The 22,922-nt window shown below is 39.5% G+C and overlaps 1 protein-coding gene across 1 annotated transcript; it reads right to left on the bottom strand.

Moving 5' to 3' along the window:
* Window positions 1-6,235: 6,235 nt before the first annotated feature.
* Window positions 6,236-22,182, bottom strand: LOC147262283 (serine/threonine-protein kinase 38-like). The gene is made up of 14 exons (XM_086201014.1): window positions 22,172-22,182; window positions 16,280-16,419; window positions 15,740-15,791; window positions 15,504-15,626; window positions 15,305-15,388; window positions 15,104-15,227; window positions 14,851-15,005; window positions 14,606-14,708; window positions 13,659-13,720; window positions 12,789-12,906; window positions 12,552-12,675; window positions 12,211-12,306; window positions 11,996-12,087; window positions 6,236-11,850 (listed from the first exon to the last, which is right to left on the bottom strand). Exons 2-14 carry the CDS (start codon window positions 16,405-16,407, stop codon window positions 11,726-11,728), a joined length of 1,386 nt encoding a protein of 461 aa, XP_086057140.1. The 5' UTR covers window positions 16,408-16,419; window positions 22,172-22,182; the 3' UTR covers window positions 6,236-11,725.
* Between the last annotated feature and the right edge of the window lie 740 nt (window positions 22,183-22,922).

Raw genomic sequence — 22,922 nt, 5'->3', positions numbered from 1 at the left:
CCATAGAGCCGCTTATCATTTTAGGGTTGTCCTCATTTCCCCTGTCACAACAACAACAACAAAAACTCAAAGTGGTTCCTCATCTCGAATGTTGACGATCTTTGGCCCTCACCTACATAGTGTAATTCGAGACCTTTGCACGAGACTTTACGTAAGAGCGAGGGCTGCACGTGCCAGCGAGAAACGTGTTGACCTATATATTATATAACTTGACGTCACGTGGAGACGGTTGGCTCGTTAACCCATTTTAAAGCCCGTCTGCGGAGAAAGTACAGTGTCATCGTAAGTGCACAGGAAACCCACGAAAATCATTGATAGTAACCATGACAATTAAACAATTCAAATATCATAGTTCCTAGTGACAAGGACTCAGACTAATCCAGCTCAGGCAGAGAGAGGAGTCCGTATGGGGAGCACAAATCTCTACGTAGAGACTTTTTTTTTTTAAATGTGTCATTGTACTGTACATTTTGATCCTACACTCGCTTTCTTACCCCTTTATGATGGGTGTCTTAAAACCCATGATCACATTTGAAGCATTTTGACTCCTGTAATGACTGTGATGAGTAGTTGAGGTGTGCCAGATCGTGACATAGGAATGCCTATCTTTTCATTCTGTTCCTGATTGGAACTGAGGCTGCACTTTAAAGCCAGCAGATGTCTTTATTTTAAAGAAACACACCATCTTTTGGGGAAGGAAATACACTCATTGATCATCTTCCCCAGAACCAGACAAGAAGATTGATACATTTCTCCCCCCTGTGTGTGCATTAGGGAGCTGGAACCCTATTAGACCAGCTGACTGCTAGTTAGCTTAGCACAGTGAATGGTAGTGAATGGGAAGTGTTAGCATACCTTGGTTGAAAGGCACAAAATACACATTTTCTTGGTAATTTTTTTTCTTGTATGTATGTAGATAGGGTTGTGCATAAAATTTGTCATGAAAAATTCTAAGCTATTAGGCAGTGGAATTACAAATTGAATACATTATCTAAAATTACTTCCTAAATGGGAACAGTGACGTGACACTAGGCCCACAACAATAACTAATTGTTCAGAATTATAAATCGTCCCAGAAATCATTGTAATAAATATTACTGTCATTTAAGGACATTTTATGACACACATAAAATGATAAAATAGCAGTGAAATTCAAGTTAAAGCTTTCAACAATTGACAAGCTTTAGGGGCAGCACGGTGGTGCAGTGGTCAGCACTGTCCCCTCACAGCAAGAAGGTTCCGGGTTCGAACCCTGGCTCGGGATCTTTCTGTGTGGAGTCTGTATGTTCTCCCTGTTCCTGTGTGGGTTCTCTCTGGTACTCCAGCTTCCTCCCACAGTCCAAAGACATCAAGAGGGGACGAGGCTGATTGATACTCTAAAGTGACTGTGAGTGTGAATGGTTGTTTGTCTCTGTATGTTGGCCCTGTGATGAACTGGTGACCTGTCCAGGGTGAACCCTGCCTCTTGCCCAAAGGCTGCTGGGATAGGCTCCAGCCCCCTGGCGACGTTTAACAGGATAAATGGTGGAAAATGGATGGATGGATAAACTTTAGTTCTTAACAATATTCAGCCAGAAATTAGGATTAAAATGTGAAACTATTAAAGGGACCTCGATAAATAAAATTCTACAATTCTACAGTTTCATCAAGCAGACGCTTTTGTCCAAAGTGACGTACAACACAAGCAAGAATTTAGACTGAAGGGGATAAAAACCTAAATAAAATAAACAAGTATCTAATGAGAATGAAGAATACGCACATAAATGAGTGCTATATTTAGGTTCACAAAATTCTTGAGTACATGTTCATTTTCACAAGTAGTAATTATTGTGACAAGCCCACAATTCATAGCACATCATTGTGCATTCAGCCAACAAAACAAATGTTTGTTGATGACTAGAAGAGCGACTGCTGCTGATAATCATGGCTGATTTTGTAAGAAAGAATGAGGAATATTACTTCTGAGCCTTGTCTATTTAAATACTTTTGGTAGGGGTATGCTAACACTTCCCATCCACTACCATTAATTGTGCTATGCTAAATGTAGGTAACCAGAGAGAGGAGACCTACATCCTCTAATGTGTGCTTTCTGTGACATCTAGCAGCACATGTTTACATGATCATAATGACTAATCAAAATGCAATAAATCTTTTTTTTTTCTCTTAAAGGTATGTCTCACACATACAAACACACACGCACGCATACACACACACACACACGTGCACTCACTGTAGTTGGACCAGTTTTTTATGAAGTGACGTTGTGCACATTTGATGATGGATGGATGACCTGGGTAGCTGGCCTCTGCTGCATCAGGTGCATTCATAAACAAAGTGTCCACATCGCCCTTGGCTTTCTGCAGTAACCTCCTCTCTAAATTTTAACCAGAAACCTTTTTTTTTTTCTGTAATCGGGGAAAAGGGATGAACAGTAACCCGGCTAACATACGACAATTGTTTATAAAGCAAATTTACCCACAAAAAAGGGAGAGACCTGTCTTGTGCAGCAGTGCAACCTCGCCTAGAATCGCCTCAATAAAACTGAACTGGAAAGATATGAACTAATTTTCCTAGCTGAAAGTGATTTGTACATATTTAATCCACAATAAGTCAATAATAATCATAGCAGTATAATAAATACAGTAGGATTGGTACAAAGTAACTAAATATTTTGGTGAAAAGTCATTTCCGTGTGTCATATAAATGATAAAGTGAGTGTGATGTCATTAAAAAAAATGGTGTCATGGGTCTACTTGCCTGCTTGTCAAGACAAATGATGATCATTTTGAAAACCAAAAATATCTTTACAGAAAGAAAGTTGCTTATGTGTTATCTGTGCAGTGCCAATCAAAATAATAATCGATAGTTACCATTATAAATAGACAGACTGCAGCCTTGAATGAATTTTATCATGTAGCACTCATTCAAAATACAGTAGCAGAGGTAACGACCAGCTGTAGGGGACGCTGGGTTTGCACGCCATTATTTCCTGGTCCTTTGCGTCGATAGTGTTCTGAGGACTAGAGCTATTTTACGGCAGTGTTTTACATGAATTAGCTGTTTTCATATAAGATTAGAAAGTGAGCGAAAGCAGCTGGCAAACATCAATTCATCACATTATTGGCTCAAATGTGACCAAAGTTGCTTGATACACGTGGCTGCAGGAGGAGGAGCTGGTTATCTCAGTGGGTGTCCAAGTGTCCTTGAGTAAGATATTGACCTCTCTGTTGCTCCTGATAGGCTGGCCTGATTCTTGCACAACCATCAGCACTCTGAAAAGGATTTGTTGACTCATCTTGCAATGTGAATTGAGTTATTTTTAGATACAGTTTCAAGTTTACGCTGCAAACTTGATCTCAATATATCTACAGTCAGTCAAAGCAACAAGATGACTTCAAGGATCCGACTTGAGCCAACACATCTTTTTTTTAATCGAGTGAGTTATCTTTTAACCAATAATTGTTGATGTTTTTCTTGTTCACTATTGTTTTAAATGATTAACAGTGTTTTGAATCAAATGTTTAAATGCCACTGTTTTACGATTTTATTACTATTTTTGTTAGTTTTTTTTGTTTTGTTTTGTTTTTTTTAATTGTGCCAGAAGACCATACAATAAATATCCAGCTTGAACTCCATTACAAACCATGGGTATTTATAGCTAAGACCTTCATGTGGCCACTGTCAAGGGGCAAGTCAGGGCTTCATCATACACAGAAATCACGACCAATAAGACATAGGTCGGAAAAGTAAAAAGGCAGGAAAAATCAAACAAAGACAGGAAATTTAAGCAGACATCAGACGCATGAGGAAGACTTATCAAGATAACACAGGAATTTAGGGTCCAAAGCTCATGGTTGAAAAAAAAAAAAAAAAAGGACTGAGTTCTAAAGTACTTCGTTGTCTGGGAGTCTTGCCTTTGGTTCAGGTTCCTGTTTGGTCTCAACTTGTCATTACAATTTCACATGGACGCATCCAGCAGAGTCGCTCTTGTGACGAGTTTCACATGGGTATTTGTGTGGATTTCTCATTTGGTTTACATGGAGTTTCACTCATAATCCCATTGATTTCACATGTAACCTTTACATTTCACATATGATCCTATAGGTGTCACAGGCAAATGTACAATTTCACCTAAAACCAACATAAAACCTTTAAATTTCATAAGGAATCCCAAAGGTTTCCCATAGGATTGCATAAGGGTTTCATACACCACACCACAAAAACACTCCAAAACTACATTTTCCATGTGAAAAGTTCATGATTTACATGAGTAAACAGTATGTATTCAATGTAAAAATGTCATTTTTTTGAATTGACATTAGAAAAACTTTTTTTGCACATTGATGTCAAACTATGAGCCTTGCAGACTGGTTGTTCCTTCTTTTTCTGCATGTTGGAGTTTTTTTTTTCTTTATCATCTCAGTGACTTAAGAGTTAACAAAAGGAACCCATCTCACTATGATAAATAACATATTGAATTGAATTTTAATGTGTATGTGTTTATGCTAATATACTGTATGCTGGTTGCTTCTTTTTGCTTGTTTTTTTTTGTTTTTTCATTTTTATCAAGGCCAGGACAGCCTGTAAAGACCTACGTCTCCGACAGTTTGTGGTTGAGCCCAATCATTCACATTGTAGCGTTTCAAAACCACAAAGAGAAACACCTGTTGTCTTCATGTGTGTTTATCTGGTCTAAATGTATCCTGCTGCAGATCTGTGTATCATGATGTTTTTGCAGGCGATACACTATCACCATCTGGAATCAGAACAATTTACATTTCTTATGGTTCAAAACTTTAATTTCCTGCTCCAATTGACTGACAGATTTTCAACACATTAAACAGTTAAGGGAATTAAGAAGGAAAAAAAAAAAGAATCTGCATTTATTCTTTCATTCTAAAATATCTTAAGGTTCCACTTTTATCATTTCCCGTAAGTAATTATCCGGTCTTGGAGATAACGGAGCAGAAATTTTCTGAAATGAAACATGAAGTAATAATTGGAAAATAAACAATAAACTTAAGTTAATTCCTTTTAAGCACGGTGGTGCAGTGGTCAGCACTGACGCCTCACAGCAAGAAGGTTCTGGGTTTGAGCACAGGATCCTTCTGTGTGGAGTCTGCATGTTCTCCCTGTTCCTGTGTGGGTTCTCTCTGGTACTCCAGCTTCCTCCCACTGTCCAAAGACATCAAGAGAGGACGAGGCTGATTGATGATCTAAACTGACCGTAGGCGTGGCTGTGAGTGTGAATGGTTGTCTGTCTCTATGTGTTGGCCCTGCGATGTACTGGTGACACATCCAGGGTGAACCCGCCTCTCACCCAAAAGCTGCTGGGATAGGCTCCAGCACCCCCGCGACCCTTAACAGGATAAGCAGTAGAAAACAGATGGATAATTCCTGATAAGAATATGCTGATAGCTGTAAGGATTAAATAAAGCAGGTGCTCCATCTAGTGGCTATATTTAAACACAGCAACAAGTTGTGCTGCTCTGAAAAAAAAAAAGAAAAAACTAACCGATGCCTCTGAAAAACACAGACATTTCCCACTCCTTTCAGTCTTGTTACAACTGTAAAATGTAGATTTGCTCAGATATTTTGTAACATTTTTATTGTCTGTTTCCGTGCGCGTGAACTGAATTTTGTTTCAGTAAATTCAGCATCACTACTCACTCATTTGCTCAATGCCGTTCTTGTCGCTGCTTCATAACAAGCTTCATTTCATTCATGAATATTTTTTAATTTAGCCCTTATCTCTGAATGTATCATTTCTGATGCACAGATATGGATGTAAAATGATGATCCTTATATAAATTCCTCAGAATCTTTCACCTGAGTGGGGACGGTGACCCCGCTCAACCCCAGAATGTGATATGTGTGAAATGTGAACGTGAAAAACATGATAGTATGAACAGAAGGAAAGCAGCTGTTACTCCTTGCAACATAAATTTAAAAATAGTATCTAACCAGTAGTAATACTCTTATAATGGATTACAGCAACCAAATTTTAAGATGGCTAGTTCATGTTGGATAAGGGTGTAGCATGCATGTTGAAGCATGTTTTTGTAAATGCTAACCTAAAAGATGATGCACGTCAAGACGCATTCAGGTGAAAGCGATGCAATCGAAAATTTTGAAACGCTTCAAGAACAAGCTGGGAAAAGTGGAAGCAATTTCAAACCGACCCCAAGTTCTACCTTGAAGCATTTTAATTCTTCTGTACAAAAGTTCTTTCATATTTACCATGCATTTGTTTCTTGATTTTACCTTATTTTACAAATGTCAGGTATGAGTCTTCCAAAAGTAGTGGCACAATGTAGGCAGTGGCATGTTAATAAGAAATAGTCCAGTAACAACAAACAGGAAAAAAAAAAAAAATCAATCTCCAGATTTCAAATTCATTGAAAGTGCTTTAAACGCTGAAATGTGTTTAGACGCTCTCTCTCCATTATAAATTGTTCAAATTTGATGATTGTTAGGTTTGAAAATGAATTCAGTGAGTCAACATTCTGAGCTTTACGATAACGCAACAATACAAAATGCAACTGTTTCATCATTTTATGCATTTTAATTACATAAAAAGTTATCATGAGAATGAATATATTAACAAGCATTTCTTCTTTCACGCTAGAGACAATTTCCTTCACTCAGCTACAACTGTATGTACACAAAACATCATCACACAAAATACTTCATAACATAGTCCTGGCTGACAGAGGGCATTTGAAAATACTCATCATCAGTTTAGGTTCAACAAGCAGGGGAATAATGTATCATTGAGATTTCTGAGGAGGAGGAGGACTGTTAAACCAATTAGAAGACTGACTTGCGGTGTGGATGCTTGCTTGTTTAAGAGGATGAATATTTCACTCTTTATCACGGGGTGTATTTTTACGTCTCATGACAGGTGTGATCCAAATAACACACAAGGTGGCAGTAAGCTGGTTTCATTCACAAACTCCTCTGAAATCCTAAATCTTCTTGACTCTGAAGACGTTAACGTCACAATGACTCGGCCCTGTATAAATAAAGTGACACAGTCGCGGATTTCAAGTAATTTTCTAGATATAAATTGAATGGTTTGGATCTGATGAAGTTACCCTCTACTGAAATATTACTAACCTGTGTATCTACCTTTGAGGAAAAATCAAAATAACAGCGCACACAACATGAGTCGGACAATCATCTCACAACATAAAGTGTCTATTTAATCCATGAACACAAGGATATTTATGTCACTCGCACCACTTTTCCTACTCATCCAGGTTCCATCAACCACCATCTAAATGTAGCAGTTTGGCTTTAGGGATCGTGTTCAAAGGACGTCGATAGTGATGGCCGTCAACATAATCTCCCATAATGCATCTGGGCTGTTGCCGTCTTAGCTCAGATATCATTTCTATTTAGGTTGTCAGGATGTCATTAAACAGAAATACAAGCCAATCAAGGCCAGCTAGATCTGTCATTCTCAATCTGTCCCGACCCCCCCCCCCCCCCCCCCACCACCTTTCCAAGAATCATCAGGTTTACGCTACCACCCTAAAACACTAAGTAACAGATGGAATTATATTTATACTCTCATACTACTGAAGTATCCGGGATGTTAAAAACAAAATGGTATAGCCATGTAGTCTTAAGGGCCTTAGATTAACAGATAAATTTCATTAGTTTTCATAGTTTGGTTTAGTTTACAGCCACACTTTAACTCTCACACTCAGTAGTAAATTGTAAACAAATGCTGTTTACATTTTTCCAACAAGAATTTGCCTTGAAATGATCTTGCGACACCCTTAGGGTTCCTTACCTAAGGTTGAGAACAGCTGGCCTAAATGACATGATGACGTTATGATCCCAGATGTTTTCTGTAAAGGGGCACTCCACAGATTTTTCTTGTCAATTTCATTTCAGTGTGTTCTAGCCTTCAAAAGCTACATGAAAAAAGCAAACATTATCACTGCAGTTATGGGGGAAAAAATTACACTGCAAAATGAGTTCATAGGATGGGAATAAGAGATGTGAAAGGTTTTTTTACAATGAATATGAAGAATTTTGGTGTGTGTGTGTGTGTGTGTGGGGGGGGGGGGGTCACAATGTTTAAGTGACACAAGAAAAATCAAATCAGCACCTAATTAAAATTTTAAAATTCCTGACAGTATCAAATCAGGAAATAGTCTAATTGTCCCAACCCTGAAGGACCGGAAATATTACCAGAAATATTAAGACTAATTTTGAGGGGTGACCCGGATCAAATTGTAGAGCCGGGATCCTGAAGACTGTTCCAGGTTTTTTTGCAGGATAAAGTTACTGGCAGTATTTTTAAATAGTTGAAAGAGGAACGTTGCAGCCTCTGGAAACCATCTTGATCATATTCTGAATAACAGTTGGTACAAACTTTAGCCATCTTAGGAAAAAAATAAATAAATATGCCTCTAATGTAACAATTTGGCCCCATTTTTTTGTTTTTGTTTTGTCTCTTAATCAAGGAGATGCAATACTTAACTACTGGAGTGCCCCTATAAATTACATGGCAGTCAAATTATAGGAATTTAGATACATTCTAAATTCAAGGAGGACATAAATCAAGGAACAATAAATAACACAGATATATAAACATCAGTAAACCCTCATTTGTACATTGCAAACATTACTTTCATGTTAATATGTATTAGAAGTAATGTGTCAACCCTTGTAGACCATGTAGTTCCTTCATCACATCTGCAGCAATAGCACCACTAGCCTGTTTCCTCTCCCTGTATTTAGAGCGTTTCCTCTATTTTGACGCTGGACAGACATGCTAACTAAGAAACATCCATCTCTCATGTTCTTGACAACTGTGGTAACAGAAATGGTAAATTATTCCAAGTTTAGCGGTCTTGGAAAAGTTTTTTTTTTTTTTTAATCTTTTACGTAAGGTAGTTTCACGGTTAAGTGCAGCAAGCAACAGCTACGTGTGAACGTGTGTTAAGTTCACGACTTGTGATGATCTTTGGTAACTAATATTCCCTTCCCTGCTATTCTCTTCACAACTCTCAGCAAACTGGATTAAACGGGTTGTTTAGCATTTAATTTGTGAGATGAGTTCTGGAGGCATTTTCATGGAGACTGAATTAAAAAATGTAAAACGTACAAACATAAGAGATCTACCACGTCCTTATTTGATTTCTCGTAAATATTTAGCTTATTCTTGATTAGACTAAGACACTTCATTGTGTTTGCTTCGACACAATGTTATTACAAGTCTGTTTTTTTTTCCATCTTATTCATAAAACTGTTTTCATTGTTTTATAGTGCCTTTGATTTATTGCTTCTTTTTATCGTCAGGTTTTTGTGTTGTTTGGAAAGTCCCCTGTTGCTGCCCAAACAATGACCATTAGAGGTGAACTTTTTCTCACAGTTTTTCTCTCCTCAAACAGCTTTACTGTATCTACCTTCGTTGTAATTAATAGCCTTCTGATTAACTGCTAATAACAAGATTTACAAGGCACTTTAATCTAAGAAGGAAGCAATTGCACTGATCAGAATTCAAACCAGGGGAAATATTAATTACTGGAATGCAGATTTGAACAAAATATCAGGCCGTAAAGGGGGAAGTGACACAAACACTCGGCAGTTGGCTTAGTAAAGTGAAAGGGCAACACTCCACAGTAGCAGAAGTCAAACACAGGGTAAACTGTATTCATGCTTCTTGGCAACACTTTTGTTCCTCTGCGAGCAGCAATGACGCTACTTCTCAACAGGCGTCCCCAAGTCACCCACCATGAAGGATAAAGGAGGATTCCAGCATGACCTGAAGTGCTTAAAGGAATATGTCAGCTTTCTGGTAAATATGGTTACAGTCCCTTCTCTCCAGATCAAAGTCAGAAGATAGATACTCCTCTCTCTGCTGCCCTAGGTGAGCTGAGACTCAGAGACCAGCTGACTGATAGTTAGCTAGCACAATGTATGGTAGCAGGTGGGAAGTGTTAGCATACCTCACTTGAAAGGCATCAAATAGACTTTTTCCCAATGCCTACTGATATAACTGGGATGGCGCAAAACATTTGCTCTGATATGAAATCATAAAATAACAAAATATAATTTTATTATCAGATACAGTCAGAACTACTTTCCTGTCTGGGCACTGTGATTTGAGTGTGAGTGCTCCGACTAATCATGACAGACAGGAATGGCTAATTACTTCTAGACCAAGATTCTTGAACCTGAGGGTTTTGACAAACGCTTAACTGAGGTATGCTAACAATTCCCACCAAATATTGTGCTAAGCTAGCTGGCAGTCAGCTGGTCTCTGTGAGTGTCAGCTCCATATTGAAGCACAGAGTAGGGAAAGAGTCCATCTTCTTAACTGGCTCGGGGGAGGATAGACAATGAGCACATTTCCCAAAAAATGGCATGCTCCTTTAACCACTATCAGGAGACAAACATACATTCTAAAACAATTTATTCTATATAAATATAAATATAAAATAACACGTTCTTTTAACACCTAAGACGACTACAGCCAGCAGTTCTGTAAGAGCAGTTTAAAGTAAAATGATAACATCAGCAAGCGAACAAGCATGCAGTTGGTAAGCTAGCTAGCTAGCATACCGATGTTCACTATCTCAGTTTACAGAATTATGCTGAGAAGCTCCCAATTAGCACATTAGCAGAGTATACCGAGTCACCACCTTGGTAAAGCAAATAAACTGCAAATTTGAGGGCAGGACATCATTTATGATATTAAAATACTTTGTCTAGGTAATGTGAACATCTTTGTTAATTTTTGTTTCAATTCATCAAAAAGATTTAGAGACATTTCAAAGGCCAAATTTGAAAAAATCGGACCATTTTTAAGAGGAAGAGAAGTTACAGAATAACCAAGACTAACCAGGATTTTTCTTCTAGACACTGTGGATGTCAAAACCAGATGTCATGTTAACCTTCGAAATACCTGAGGTATCTCAGTTTGGACCAGCGGACCATCAATATCATACCTTAAAGACATGCAGCTAGCATTGCAAACAACAGCTCTACAAGTCTCCTCTATTTACCCCTTATCACATAATACATTTTAATCTTACATTCCTAATGTCTCTGAACCATTTCTGGATGCAAATCAAAAAGCTAGTATTTTATATATTATTCTAATGTATTCCTGTAGCCGATGAACCTGAAAAAGGATGCTGCTGCTAGCTGTACTGTCAAAATAAAGCTTGAAATGCTAACCTGTTCTATGGTAATGAGCTATACATTGGAAATCATGCTGGAACCGTCCTTCAAATCCATGTGAGGTGGTCCATACTAAAGATTATCCAGAGCGAAACTACAGTGTATAGATGTCTTCCGTTTAAGAGCTAATTTAGCCACCAGTGTTAAAACTATCGACGTGAAGATGTCAAAGCAGTGATTTGTATTTCAGCCTCACTCCATCTTCAAGAAGTGAAAATCCTCTCAAGAAGCTGCTGAACATGCACATATGCAAATTTAGGTTCATAGTTATTGAGCTGGCCTGAGAGCTATGGCTAAAGACAGCACATGTACAGTATACCATATAAACAACGAGGTAATGCGGTAACGCTCCTTGAGTTTCCGAACTCGTTTCGTTCTTGCAGTGGCTGAGCAGACCTAAACAACTTGCAATGAGGGTTGAATTTAGAGACTGAGAGGCTGCCAAGGCAGCCTTCAGCACCAGCGGGGCTCCGTGGCCCGACCCTGTGTCCGTAAATTTCTGTTTTTATTTACTACGTTCTCAAGCCTTCCCCGCCTTCATGTATGTGGGAATGGTGCCTCGCTGAGTCAGGCCCTCGAAGCGTTTGTACGTGTAGTTGAGGAACACCCAGTCCTTTGACTTGAAGTCTGGCTCCGTCGCATTGGCTATTGACAAACAAAAAACACAATTAATATTTGAATTGCTATGTGATGGTATGTTTTTTTTTATTTTAAAGATTATTTTAAATCTACATGGTAATTCAAACCTATTTGCTTTTTTTTTGGAGGAGGAATCATTCAGACAACTAACCTGGTTGAAGTATGTCTGATTCAGGGAAGTCATCAAAATTTGAGGTGTCATCGATACTCTTGATTTCAATGGAGATGGCTGCCGGCCGCTCCCTGTAAACAGAACACTTGCATGAGCACAGAAATGAGATGTATTAAGATCTTAACACTGGCTTTCTATTAAGCTGAAGAGTGTTTTTGCTGCATCTGCATTGCGCAGAGAAGAGCTTCACATACCTGATGTGTTCCCAGTCCACCGACTCGAAGAAGGGATGGCTTTTGATCTCCTCCACACTCACTGCACCAATCCTGTTCTCAGCATCAGTACAATACCTGAAACATACAAACAGCAAACTGATCCAAAAAACTTTTTCAAATAGCCTTTTGAAACACGATTTGACATGTGGCCTGTATGTGAGTGGATTTTTAAGTGATTAAGTTGCAGAGCAAATTTGAAGAAATTCCCTAAAGGCATTCCTGAGATGTCACGTTACCAAGCAATGAACGGAGAACCTGAAAACATAATGAACCAGAGCCATGGCTGTCACCAGCCCCAACACAAAGTCATCTTCACGTACCGTAGTATCAAGTCCTTGGCCCTCTCTGAGATAGGAACTTCAGGAGGAAAGACGAGAGTTTCTTTCCAGTTCATCACTTTCCTGTATGTCTCCTGTGGCGTTTCTGAGCAGAAAGGAGGATAACCTGAATAGAACAAAGGAGATGCTTTAGCAAGTACAGTAGATGCATCAATTTGCTCTAAATTTGGAAATGTGAGATAACTTCAGCCTGTGTAGCTCACATGCAGACACACTTACCGATGAGCATTTCATACATGATGACACCAAGAGACCACCAGTCGCACAGCTTGTTGTATCCCGTTTGCATGAAGACTTCAGGGGCGATGTAGTCTGGTGTTCCCACGGTGGAATAAGCCTGAGAGTCACACAGAGAGTGGAAAAGTGAGGGGCCCAGCTAGAAATTAAGGCTCTGGATTCTTTCTTGACTAGAATTAATCTCTTTTGTGTTTTATATCAGAAAAGCTCATTCCTTGTTGCACCTGACCTGTGCAGTTCGTTTACACACTGTTTCTGTCTCTGCTGTTATCCACTCACATGGACTTCCGGGTGATATTTCCTAGGATCTAAATGACCACCAGGGGGCTATAGAGCATGCAGCATTATGGTCTTTTGCTCTTGCACTCTATATTTGTTTCAAAATGTGTCAAACTCTAAGACGACACGTCTAATCAGGTTTATGAAGTCTGACGTGTCTGTTCGTAAAGTCAGTATTACATTAGAAGACTTAGGGTTGGGTTATGCCTGAGGAAAAACTAGAATGAGTTGTCCAAACATGTCAGAAGTCAAACGTGTTGACACCCTTGCAGGCAGGCAAGGATAAGGCAGTTCACAACCATACCAAAAGGTATTTGTGGTTTGGTTATTACATGAAAAGTAGCAAAAATATAGTTTTGAATGAAAGAGCTTGAGTGAGAAGCTGAACATTTCCGTTACGCTACGAACAGCCAGAAAATCACTGCAAAAAAGCAGTCTGATTTAAGGTTTTGAAAAGTTGGTTAATGTTCCTGAGGTTCAATTAATTGTAATTTCATCTAGCACCTCCCATAATATATATATTTAAAGTATACTCTGCCTGCTACAGAACAGATGGAATAAATAAAACTGTACCAGCTGTCTGCGGTTCTTCTTCCAGGTTTCTGCTTTCCTCTTGGAGTTCATGTTTTGAAAGGCTATTAGATGCAGAAAAAAACATACAATAACTTATTCAAATACAGCATGTTCAGACTGAGAATGTGGCCACACTAAAGGAACATGTTGACTTCTCGGTAAATGCGCATATTGTATTATGTGTATGTTAAGTTCCTCACTCTGACCGAGCTGGGATTGTAACGGTGTAAAATTTCAGTGTCTCATAGTTAAATTGTTATTTCCTAACAAATGTTATGCACAATCCTAGTTATATTAATGTATTTAAACATGGTTTTGGAGAAAAGTGTATTGATGACTTAACAGAGGTATGCTAACAGAGGTATGCTAGAAGCCCTTCCACTACCATTCATTGCACCAAGCTAACTAGTGATCAGTTGGTCTCACAGAGAAGAGAGCGGTATTGATCTTCTTGTCCGGCTCTGGGGTAGGATGGGAAATAAAGGACGGCATATTTCTGAAAATGTTGGCGGGTTCCATCCATCCATCCATCGTCATCTTCCGCTTATTCCTACACATTAAGGGTCGCGGGGGGGGCTGGAGCCTATCAGCGTCAACGGGCGAGAGGCGGGGTTCACCCTGGACAGGTCGCCAGTCCATCGCAGGGCCAACATAGAGAGACGAACAACCATTCACACTCACATTCATACCTACGGTCAATTTAGAGTATCAATCAGCCTAGTCCCCAATTGCATGTCTTTGGACTGTGGGAAGAAGCCAGAGTACCCAGAGAGAACCCACGCAGACACGGGGAGAACATGCAAACTCCACACAGAAAGATCACGCGCCCGAGCCGGGACTCGAACCCGGAACCTTCTTGCTGTGAGGCCACAGTGCTAACCACTGCACCACTGTGAAGCCCGTTGGCGGGTTCCTTTAAGGTTAAATACTTTTCAATTTTAACTTACAGAAGTCGCTGGGTGGGTTGTGTGTCAAGTTTCTGTAGAATTCTGTACGATGGGCCTTCTTCAGTCCTGTACACAGGCCGAAATCTGACAGCTTTACATGCCCCTGTCAGGAAAGAAAGATTTGATCAACCCACTGTACTAGACAGTCACTAGATACACACACTGTTTTACAATAGTACAGACATGACTGCTAATGAGTGTGTGTGTGTGTGTGTGTGTGTGTGTGTGTGTGTGTGTGGTCTTACCCTGGAGTCCAACAGCAGGTTGTCTGGTTTAATGTCTCTGTGAATGAAGCCCAGCTGGTGGATGGAGTCGATGGCCAGCACCGTCTCTGCAATGTAGAACTGGGTGGCCTCTTCAGACAGTGTGTCCTTTTTCATCAGCAGGGTCATCATGTCGCCTGGCAACAAGGTCACAGCTTTCAAAAATGACAACACTTTTGCCCCAATACATTTCTTAACAATTATATCGAACACAAATTTGATGCTCAGTTCACACCTCCAGGCAAGAACTCCATGATGAGGTAAAGGTTCCTCTTATCCTGGAAGCTGTAAAACATCTTGACCACCCAGGCGCCATCCGCTTCCACTAGAATATCCCTCTCCGCCCTGATATGAGCAACCTGCAGGAAGATGGTGGGGACGTACAGCAGCAGCTTTAACAACCTGGAGAGAACTGTGCTGCTGATCAATACTCTACCTGTTCCTTCTCCAGCATGTCTGCTTTCCTCAAAATCTTCATTGCATAAATATGCCCTGTGTCTTTTTTTTGCACCAGGCGAACCTGAGGAGGACAAACTCATCATCAAGATCAATTCTTTTGCTTGACGATAGCAATGCATGCAAGTATGCAGTTTGGAAAGTTTGTTTTTATGTGCACAGGAGGATTCAGTTTGTACCTCGCCAAAAGCCCCTCGTCCAATGACTTTAAGGGACTCAAAGTCATCCAGGCCGAGCCGCGTCCTCTTCAGTCTTAAAAACTCTGTCTCCTTACGAGCATGCTGCGAGCGCCGCATCACTTTCTGCAAGACATATTTACAGGCGCTGTTGGTAACTCTGCAAACACTGCCTTTAAGTTTGAGCTTTTTCTCAAACAGCTTGTTGTCTCTAAGCAAGAAAGAAAAGGACATTTCACCTCCTCATCTGGCAAACCCTCCTCCTCCATGGCCTTCTCCAGCTTCTTCTGCCTAGAAATAATAATGATTAAAAAAAAACATCTACAGTGAAAACATTCAAAAAGCTAAAAAAACTGATTAGATGTGGCACAAATATGGAAAACAATTGCTGTGGTCCTTTTCAAAATAGAGTACGAGTAACAAATGGAAAGAAACGTCAAATGAGAGATAAGATAACTTGAATGTTTGTGATCTTGGAGAGGAATCCTGCCCCAGTTGTTACAGGCATGTGAACAGTGAGTCAGCTGGTGTTAAGCAGAGGAAATGACCCGTGTTACCTGGACTACAGATCAGCTCTCAGATAACGCGAGTTCACAACAGAAAGCCTCTGTATGTGAAGGATGGAGTGACACTCGATTCTTTAAACAACAGCTAGATTGACATGCAGGAAGTAAACACAGTACTTGCTGGACCAACTGTTACAAGCAGCTGTTGTTGAAACATATAGGGTGACTGATCAGAACTGGCTGATGGTCTTGTGTTAAGAACGGCAGGTTTACCTCATCTCCCGCTCCTCATGCTGGGTGAGCAGGGTGCTGTAGAAGTTTTCCAATGTCAGCTTGGCCACAGTCACCCTCTCTCGGGTGTGGTTGCTCATAGGAAGGGCAGCTGCAGTCCCTCCTGTCATGGCCACACTATCCTAGAAGACAACATAAGCAAAAACTAAATGATGTGCATTTATACATTAACTTTAAATGTAATCCAGTGCAAACTCCTTGAGCTCTATGTATGGATCGACACGTCTTAAATGGGTTATAGTGTTATAGCTGTTATAGTGGGTTCATGATCTAGCACAAGCTAAGAAATGGAATCTGGATCAGTAAGTGGATCGGCCGAATCATTCTGATATCCCCTGGAGTCAGCTGATCCATAAAATCATAGGTATCTGCACTCAATTAAGATATTCCTGATATTGTTAATATCTCTAATGGTGGCTCAGAGGCGCAGCAATCTATTTCCCCATTCTGTCTCAAGGTACACACTGCGGTATAATATTCCTGCCTCGAAAACTCTGTGTAAATGGGACTAGAGTGACTAACTGATGGCAGTGTCTTCCAAGTCCCAGGCAGGGTACTGACCGGAGAGCTTGACATCATCTGGGTGTCTCTCATTACCTCCCATATTATCCAATCATAATGCTTCGTTGCTTGGCGAATGCTTTGTGGCACCCTGGAAAAAAACTGACATCTCCTTAAGCTGAGATGATACGAAATTTCTCTCCTCATCTGAGTGTTTTGTCTTGGCTAGCACCCACGGTGAGAATATCTCCTTTGAATGTGAGCCCTTTCCCTTTTGGGTGAATACCACAGTGGGACCTACAGAACATGTGCAGAACTCAAAGCCAGGTTGGGGCCAACTGAAGCGTGAGCATGCTGGAGTAAACTGACTGACAACAATATAAGCAAGGAATTGTTTCAGTCTGACAAATATGTTTACATGACATGGAAGTGGAAACAGAAATTGATTTAAAGTGTATTAGTACATACAAATATATTTTGTGCCTGTAAAAGGGACAAAGAATCATGTGTTATGAAGGCTCATGGTCTTCATTCCAGAACTAATCATTGAAATCGCCACTGATGATCTTTCTCATGGTACATTCCCAGACTTTGTTGTTGTTGGTCTTTGATAATATCAAACTGCTAAAAGGAGTTTAGGACAGAATGACAAGGGAGATAGAAAAATATTCTGACAATGTGTTTGTCACCTGAGGAGAAGCTGTCATTGTCAAGGAGGGTTTTTCCAGTTATAAGAACAGTTAACCAGCTGGACCAGCATCCTCATCTTTCATAAAACAGCTTGAACACCCATTGTAAAGGCAAGGAATGATACTTCATTTTTCACATCTTGAAAAAAAAGTTACCAGAAATTGAACATGGGTACTTTAAGGAAGAGGGCAAATGTGTATCATTAAATCAGTTCAGCAGTCCATCAGAAAAGTATGAATGTAGGCTTTGATTAGCTCTCACGGAGATAAAACAACCCTGCAGCTCAGCGATAGGGCCCATGTTCCGTCTAATCACCCTTCAGTCATTTCCCGGCCCAAACAACCCCAGAACAACAAGACACTTCCTGACTTCTGAGAGAAATCACCGCATAGTTTTGTGAAGGTGGAAGACAGTGGATTTGCTTATTGCTTCCACCAAGGAGGTTGTGTTTTGTGTTGTATGTGTGTGTGTGTGTGTGTGTGTGTGTGTGTTTTTCAATGCCATTTGTCTGTCTGTTGTCTGCAGAATAACTCAAAACCTACCAAGATGAGTTAGATGAAACCCAAAAACTGCAATTTGCCTATCAAGTGGCTTCTATTCACAAAGATGTGAGTATAAGCATCACTCCCTGCGACCTCTTGGTGACTCCAACTTTAGAAAAAGCTAGCCAAATATTTTGTAGCTTGATGCCAATACGAGTGCTGCAGGATACCAAGGAAGTTAGAATCTCCATAGGTTTCTTAAACAAAAGTCAAAGGGGTTATCTATTGGATTTCAGATTATTGTTATAATTTATAAGACTGAAGTCTTGTTCAACAGGATAATCTTCACTAATGAACACCACTTTAAGGATCATGCAACCTTTTAGGATTACAAAGCTAACATTATGAATGAGCAACACCACAGATGCGTGAATTTACCATCACTACAACTAGAGCTATGCTAGTCTCATTTAGCTACTTGGTAGCAAACGCTACTTTTAGATACATTAATGTTTTGAAATTAACAGATGCAGTATTTACATGATCTATTCAGTAGAAAAAAAGCACTGATATATAACACTTTTTTGTAAACCAAATGTTACAACAGGTACTTATTCCTATTGACCTTGAGATGAGGAAAAAAAATATTTAACATCACACCTTTTTTTCAGATTTTAGAAATTCTGGTTCGGGGGTAACTGAGTTTTTTAAACTGATCTTTTGGACAGGATCACTTTGCATTTTAGAGTACATATGATCACGGGATGGATACACAAATTATTTTTGTCTTCATCAGTGCAAGATGGAGCACAACCAATCCATTGTGTGTGCATAAACATAGTTTTTATACTGTGTGAGGAAAACTATCCTGCTCTAGAGCAGAAATGGAATTTAATTCAACCTTATACTTCTTTTCTTATGAGAAATGGACGTTTAAAAATCATCAGTCATTATCTAAATGGAATCAAATGAAAGTTGTTTTTTTTTAATAGTGAAACTACATCACTCAGCCCTCTGCTACATACAAGTGTTTCTGCCACTGAGCCAGCATGTCCTAACAAATGGAATCCAACCATCATTCTTATGGTTTCAGTGAGAAAGCTCTGACATACACGCATTTGCGCCATGAGCCTGAATGTGCTTTGTGCATATTTTCTGACCGAGGTGGAAAATGAAGCATCACTCTTTAAAAGGTTGCATCACAGCAGAGAGCGCCAGGCGTTTAGCTCAGTCTGACAGGCTTTAAGTTAACCAGAACCACCCCATAACTAAACAAACACACCACTCAAGCGCTTATAAGGAAGGCATTATGAGAGCTGCCAAAGGATTCACACGCCTAAGTGTACAGCCAAATGCGGCCATCAAAACTACAACAGACTTATGGCACCATTAAAGGATATGGTCACCATGAATGAAACTTTAGTCAGAGGGATTTAACATCCATCTTGGCGATGTCCATCTCAATACACTATCGGGGAGGTTAAAGCAATAATCATATAACATTAATCAACCATTGTAACCCCGAACATACTCATAAGAACTGCTGACAGTGAAGTCTACAATGTTTATCCGCATTGGTAGATACTTCATAGTCAACTATTATTATTATTATTGACGATCTGATAAGGTAGATATAAATATATGTCCAATCAGATGCAAATCACATAAAGTGGTTTGTAACTTTTCTTACAGATGGCTGGTTTCTCGGGTTCCTGTAAAATTCTTCAGTAAAATGTGTGTGTGCTTGTGTGCATATGGAAATAAACTCACACACACTCCACCCTTTAAGTACTGTGAGTGACTGGGCAGGAAACTCTTTCCATCCTGAATGAAAGGGTTCAGTCATGACTCCATCGAGGGCAATGGAGACAGACGCACAAACGCACAGACACACACGCACACTCGCACACACACACACAACAGGGGCCGGTACCGTGAAGCAGGGTTTTCAGGTAAGCAAAGCACCCATGATTTTCAGTGTCCTTAAGGTGGTTTACTATCACCATGTCAACCTTTGATACTGTAGACCCAACCTTACCCTCAAGATAAGAGACCACAACATTTAAAAACAGTGCCTACTGAGCAATCATTTCTCATGGAAAATGATGTCACAATTACTGGAAGACACACCCACATAGACACACATACACACACTTGGTAATTGAAGTGTAATACAGAGACCGACAAAAAGCACTTGTACTTGTTGACCTTACAAGATGTTATTTGTTTTTATATTCATTCTTCACTTGTTCCAGGAGCTGTAAAAAGGTTTCAGCTGAAAGAATGGCACAAATATTGATTTACACACAATAAGGATACAACTAAATCACCCAGTCATTATTCAGATGTATTACTAACCCATTAATTTACGCATTTACACAGCTGGCATTTTTTTCTCAGCTCTCTTTCCTGGCTTTGACTGTTGCTTTTAGTCTGTATTATTGCTTTACATCCTTGTTTTGTTGAGAATAATAGTTTGTTCTTCTTGAGGAAGTATGAACTACTCATATTTGCCAACACCCACCAAGTTGATTACCACTGTTATGAGATCACTATTCCGTGATTGCTGTTTTAATTAAAATATTCTTGATACATCAAACTTGCTTTGTGACACAGGCCCCAAGGTTTAATAATAAGTCCATCTTTGGAAAATTACCAGATCCTGGCCCATCCTCTCCTTCTCAACAGCTGAAACCACACTAACAACCTTCAGACTGGACTACCGGAAAAATAATTCTGTATGGCCTCCCCTCAACATCCACTCCTTGGAACAAATCACACAAATCCTTAAAACACCTTCCCTGGCTCCCAATAAATGTGCCCTCTCATATCTGGCAAACCCTCTCCATCATCAAACTTCCACCCGCCACCTTAGATCAGCTGACACCAACCTCGTGAACACCAGGACCAAGCACCGCACACTGGGGGACAAAAAATGTGCAACTGCCAACACTTTGGATATTTCTGTATGCATATTATGTATCCTATCTTATTTCATTCATTTTCTCATGTTTACCATTACAAAATGTATCGTAGGACTGCAATATAAAGCACTGACAAATAAAATCATAACGTACCCAATAAACAGGAGCTGTACTATTTTTTTGTTGTCTTTTTTATCTTTTTTTTTCTTTTAGTTAAAATTAAATGTAACAATTACTGGTGCACTCATGTCAGAACAATCACAGTATTATTTGGAATATGATGTTTTTAGGTTTTGGTTTTTTTTGTCCGAGCACATGAAATCAGTGGCCTATAAAAAGAAATGTACAGACCGATTGTGCTGTTTTCCAAATCTAAATCACTACTTTTGTATTGAGAAATCTACTCAACATTCTAATGATACAATCTTCATACTGGATGTCTGGTATCCAATTACAATCAACCCATTCATTATAAATTTATCTCAGAGAGCAGAAAATTTTTGGTTTTCATAGTTATGCTATGTGTTCCTCAGAGAAGAGAAATTACCGAAAGAGATGCCTAAACTTTTAAGGTCGATTAATGATATTTTCAAGTCTGTTTGTGGAATTTTTTTTATTAACCTTAAATCTCTACTCAGCTACTTTTAACTAAAATTAAGCTACACAGTTTGACACCATATAAACACACGACGAAGTAAATCAATAATAACCCGTTTTTCTCATTTAATATTGCTGAACTGCTTTTTTTTTAATGTGCAGGTATTAATGAAGAAAGCTTTGAATTGTATCATAATATCAAAATACGTTTCTTCAATTTCATCTTTCTTTATAAAAAATATATATATATAAAAAATAAAGCTTTACCCGGCTTGGAAATAGCAAATTTCAAACTTATTACAGCTTTGTCACGACTGTATGAGTCCTGGTTTTACCCACTGTGGGGTGTTTTTTAATTAAAATGTACACACTTCTAGGTTTAGACTGGCAAAAGCCTTACAGGTCACCTACCTAACTCCCTCTCAAGTCTACCATCGCTACATGGGGTGGGATGAGAGGTAAAAATGCACAAAACCTACTGCTGAAATAGTCGGTAATATTAATATTACGTACGCTTTTTCAAAAAATCATATAGAGAAGCATTAGGCCAGCTAACCGATGTCCTGTGTTAGCTAATGCTAGCTTATTTACCCGTTGTACTCCATCTGCGTTAGTCTGGCAGGTACCACAACAATAAATACAAATCCGACAGAATAAAATTAAAGATATTTTCCACCTACCTCCGTGTCCTGCTCCAGAGTCAATTATTGGCTCGCTGCCAGCCCACAAACCAGGAGAAACGAATTTATTGTTATTTAGCGGATTTCACTGCCTAAATATTAGGCAGAAAATGCTAGTAGATCCACTTATTGGCTACCCTCTACAGGGAACCTTAAAAGGCTGCACAATAAACATCGCCGTTATCAAAGACAAATCATGGCTATTTTGGCAACAAGGTAGGCTGAAATTATTCAAAACAAATGAACTGTCTTCATAAATACTCTCTGACCTAGGCGCTAAGTGTTTCTCCCGTCTTTTATCGCTACATATTATTAAATAGGCAGCAGCAGCAATGCTTCCTGGGACCGTCAGGCTCATCCCAGACGCTGCGGCTACGCAACAGCGCAGCATTTGATTGGCGTTAGCTTCAGCCAATCACGGACAAAAGACTATAAGAAGCGCCATGCATTTAGGAATAGTGCGGAAAAAGCGTAAGAATGGCAAGTGCGTCAGCCTATGAGAAGGTCCGAACCACCCCTCAAGAGTTGTGCCCCGGGATGCAATATGCTTGCAGCAATTTAGAGCTCTAAAAGAACTTACTCTAAATAATGTAATTGTTAGTTTTGCTTCACCAATTTATTTTGTTCAAGGTTTCAACATTAACGTGTTGTCATGACACTGTTCAGAATTACATAACAATGACGTGAAAACATTTATTCCATCCAGCTAGGATATCCATATGAACTACAAGATGGGCTATATCTAAGGTCA

Source organism: Aulostomus chinensis, chromosome 4 (assembly GCF_037954235.1).
Source record: "Aulostomus chinensis isolate RoL2024-O1b breed Wild chromosome 4, RoL_Achi_v1.0, whole genome shotgun sequence".
Lineage (NCBI taxonomy): Eukaryota > Metazoa > Chordata > Actinopteri > Syngnathiformes > Aulostomidae > Aulostomus > Aulostomus chinensis.
The sequence above is the reverse complement of the archived record's forward strand: the minus strand, read 5'-3'. Positions and strand labels throughout refer to the sequence as shown.

Coding starts and splice junctions, on each gene's coding strand:
- LOC147262283 (XM_086201014.1), bottom strand. CDS start 16,407: ATGACAGGAGGGACTGCAGCTGCCCTTCCTATGAGCAACCACACCCGA. Junction 15,389..15,503: donor GACGAGGGGCTTTTGGCGAG/GTACAAACTGAA, acceptor TGTCCTCCTCAG/GTTCGCCTGGTGCAAAAAAA. Junction 15,006..15,103: donor CATGGAGTTCTTGCCTGGAG/GTGTGAACTGAG, acceptor CCTTGTTGCCAG/GCGACATGATGACCCTGCTG.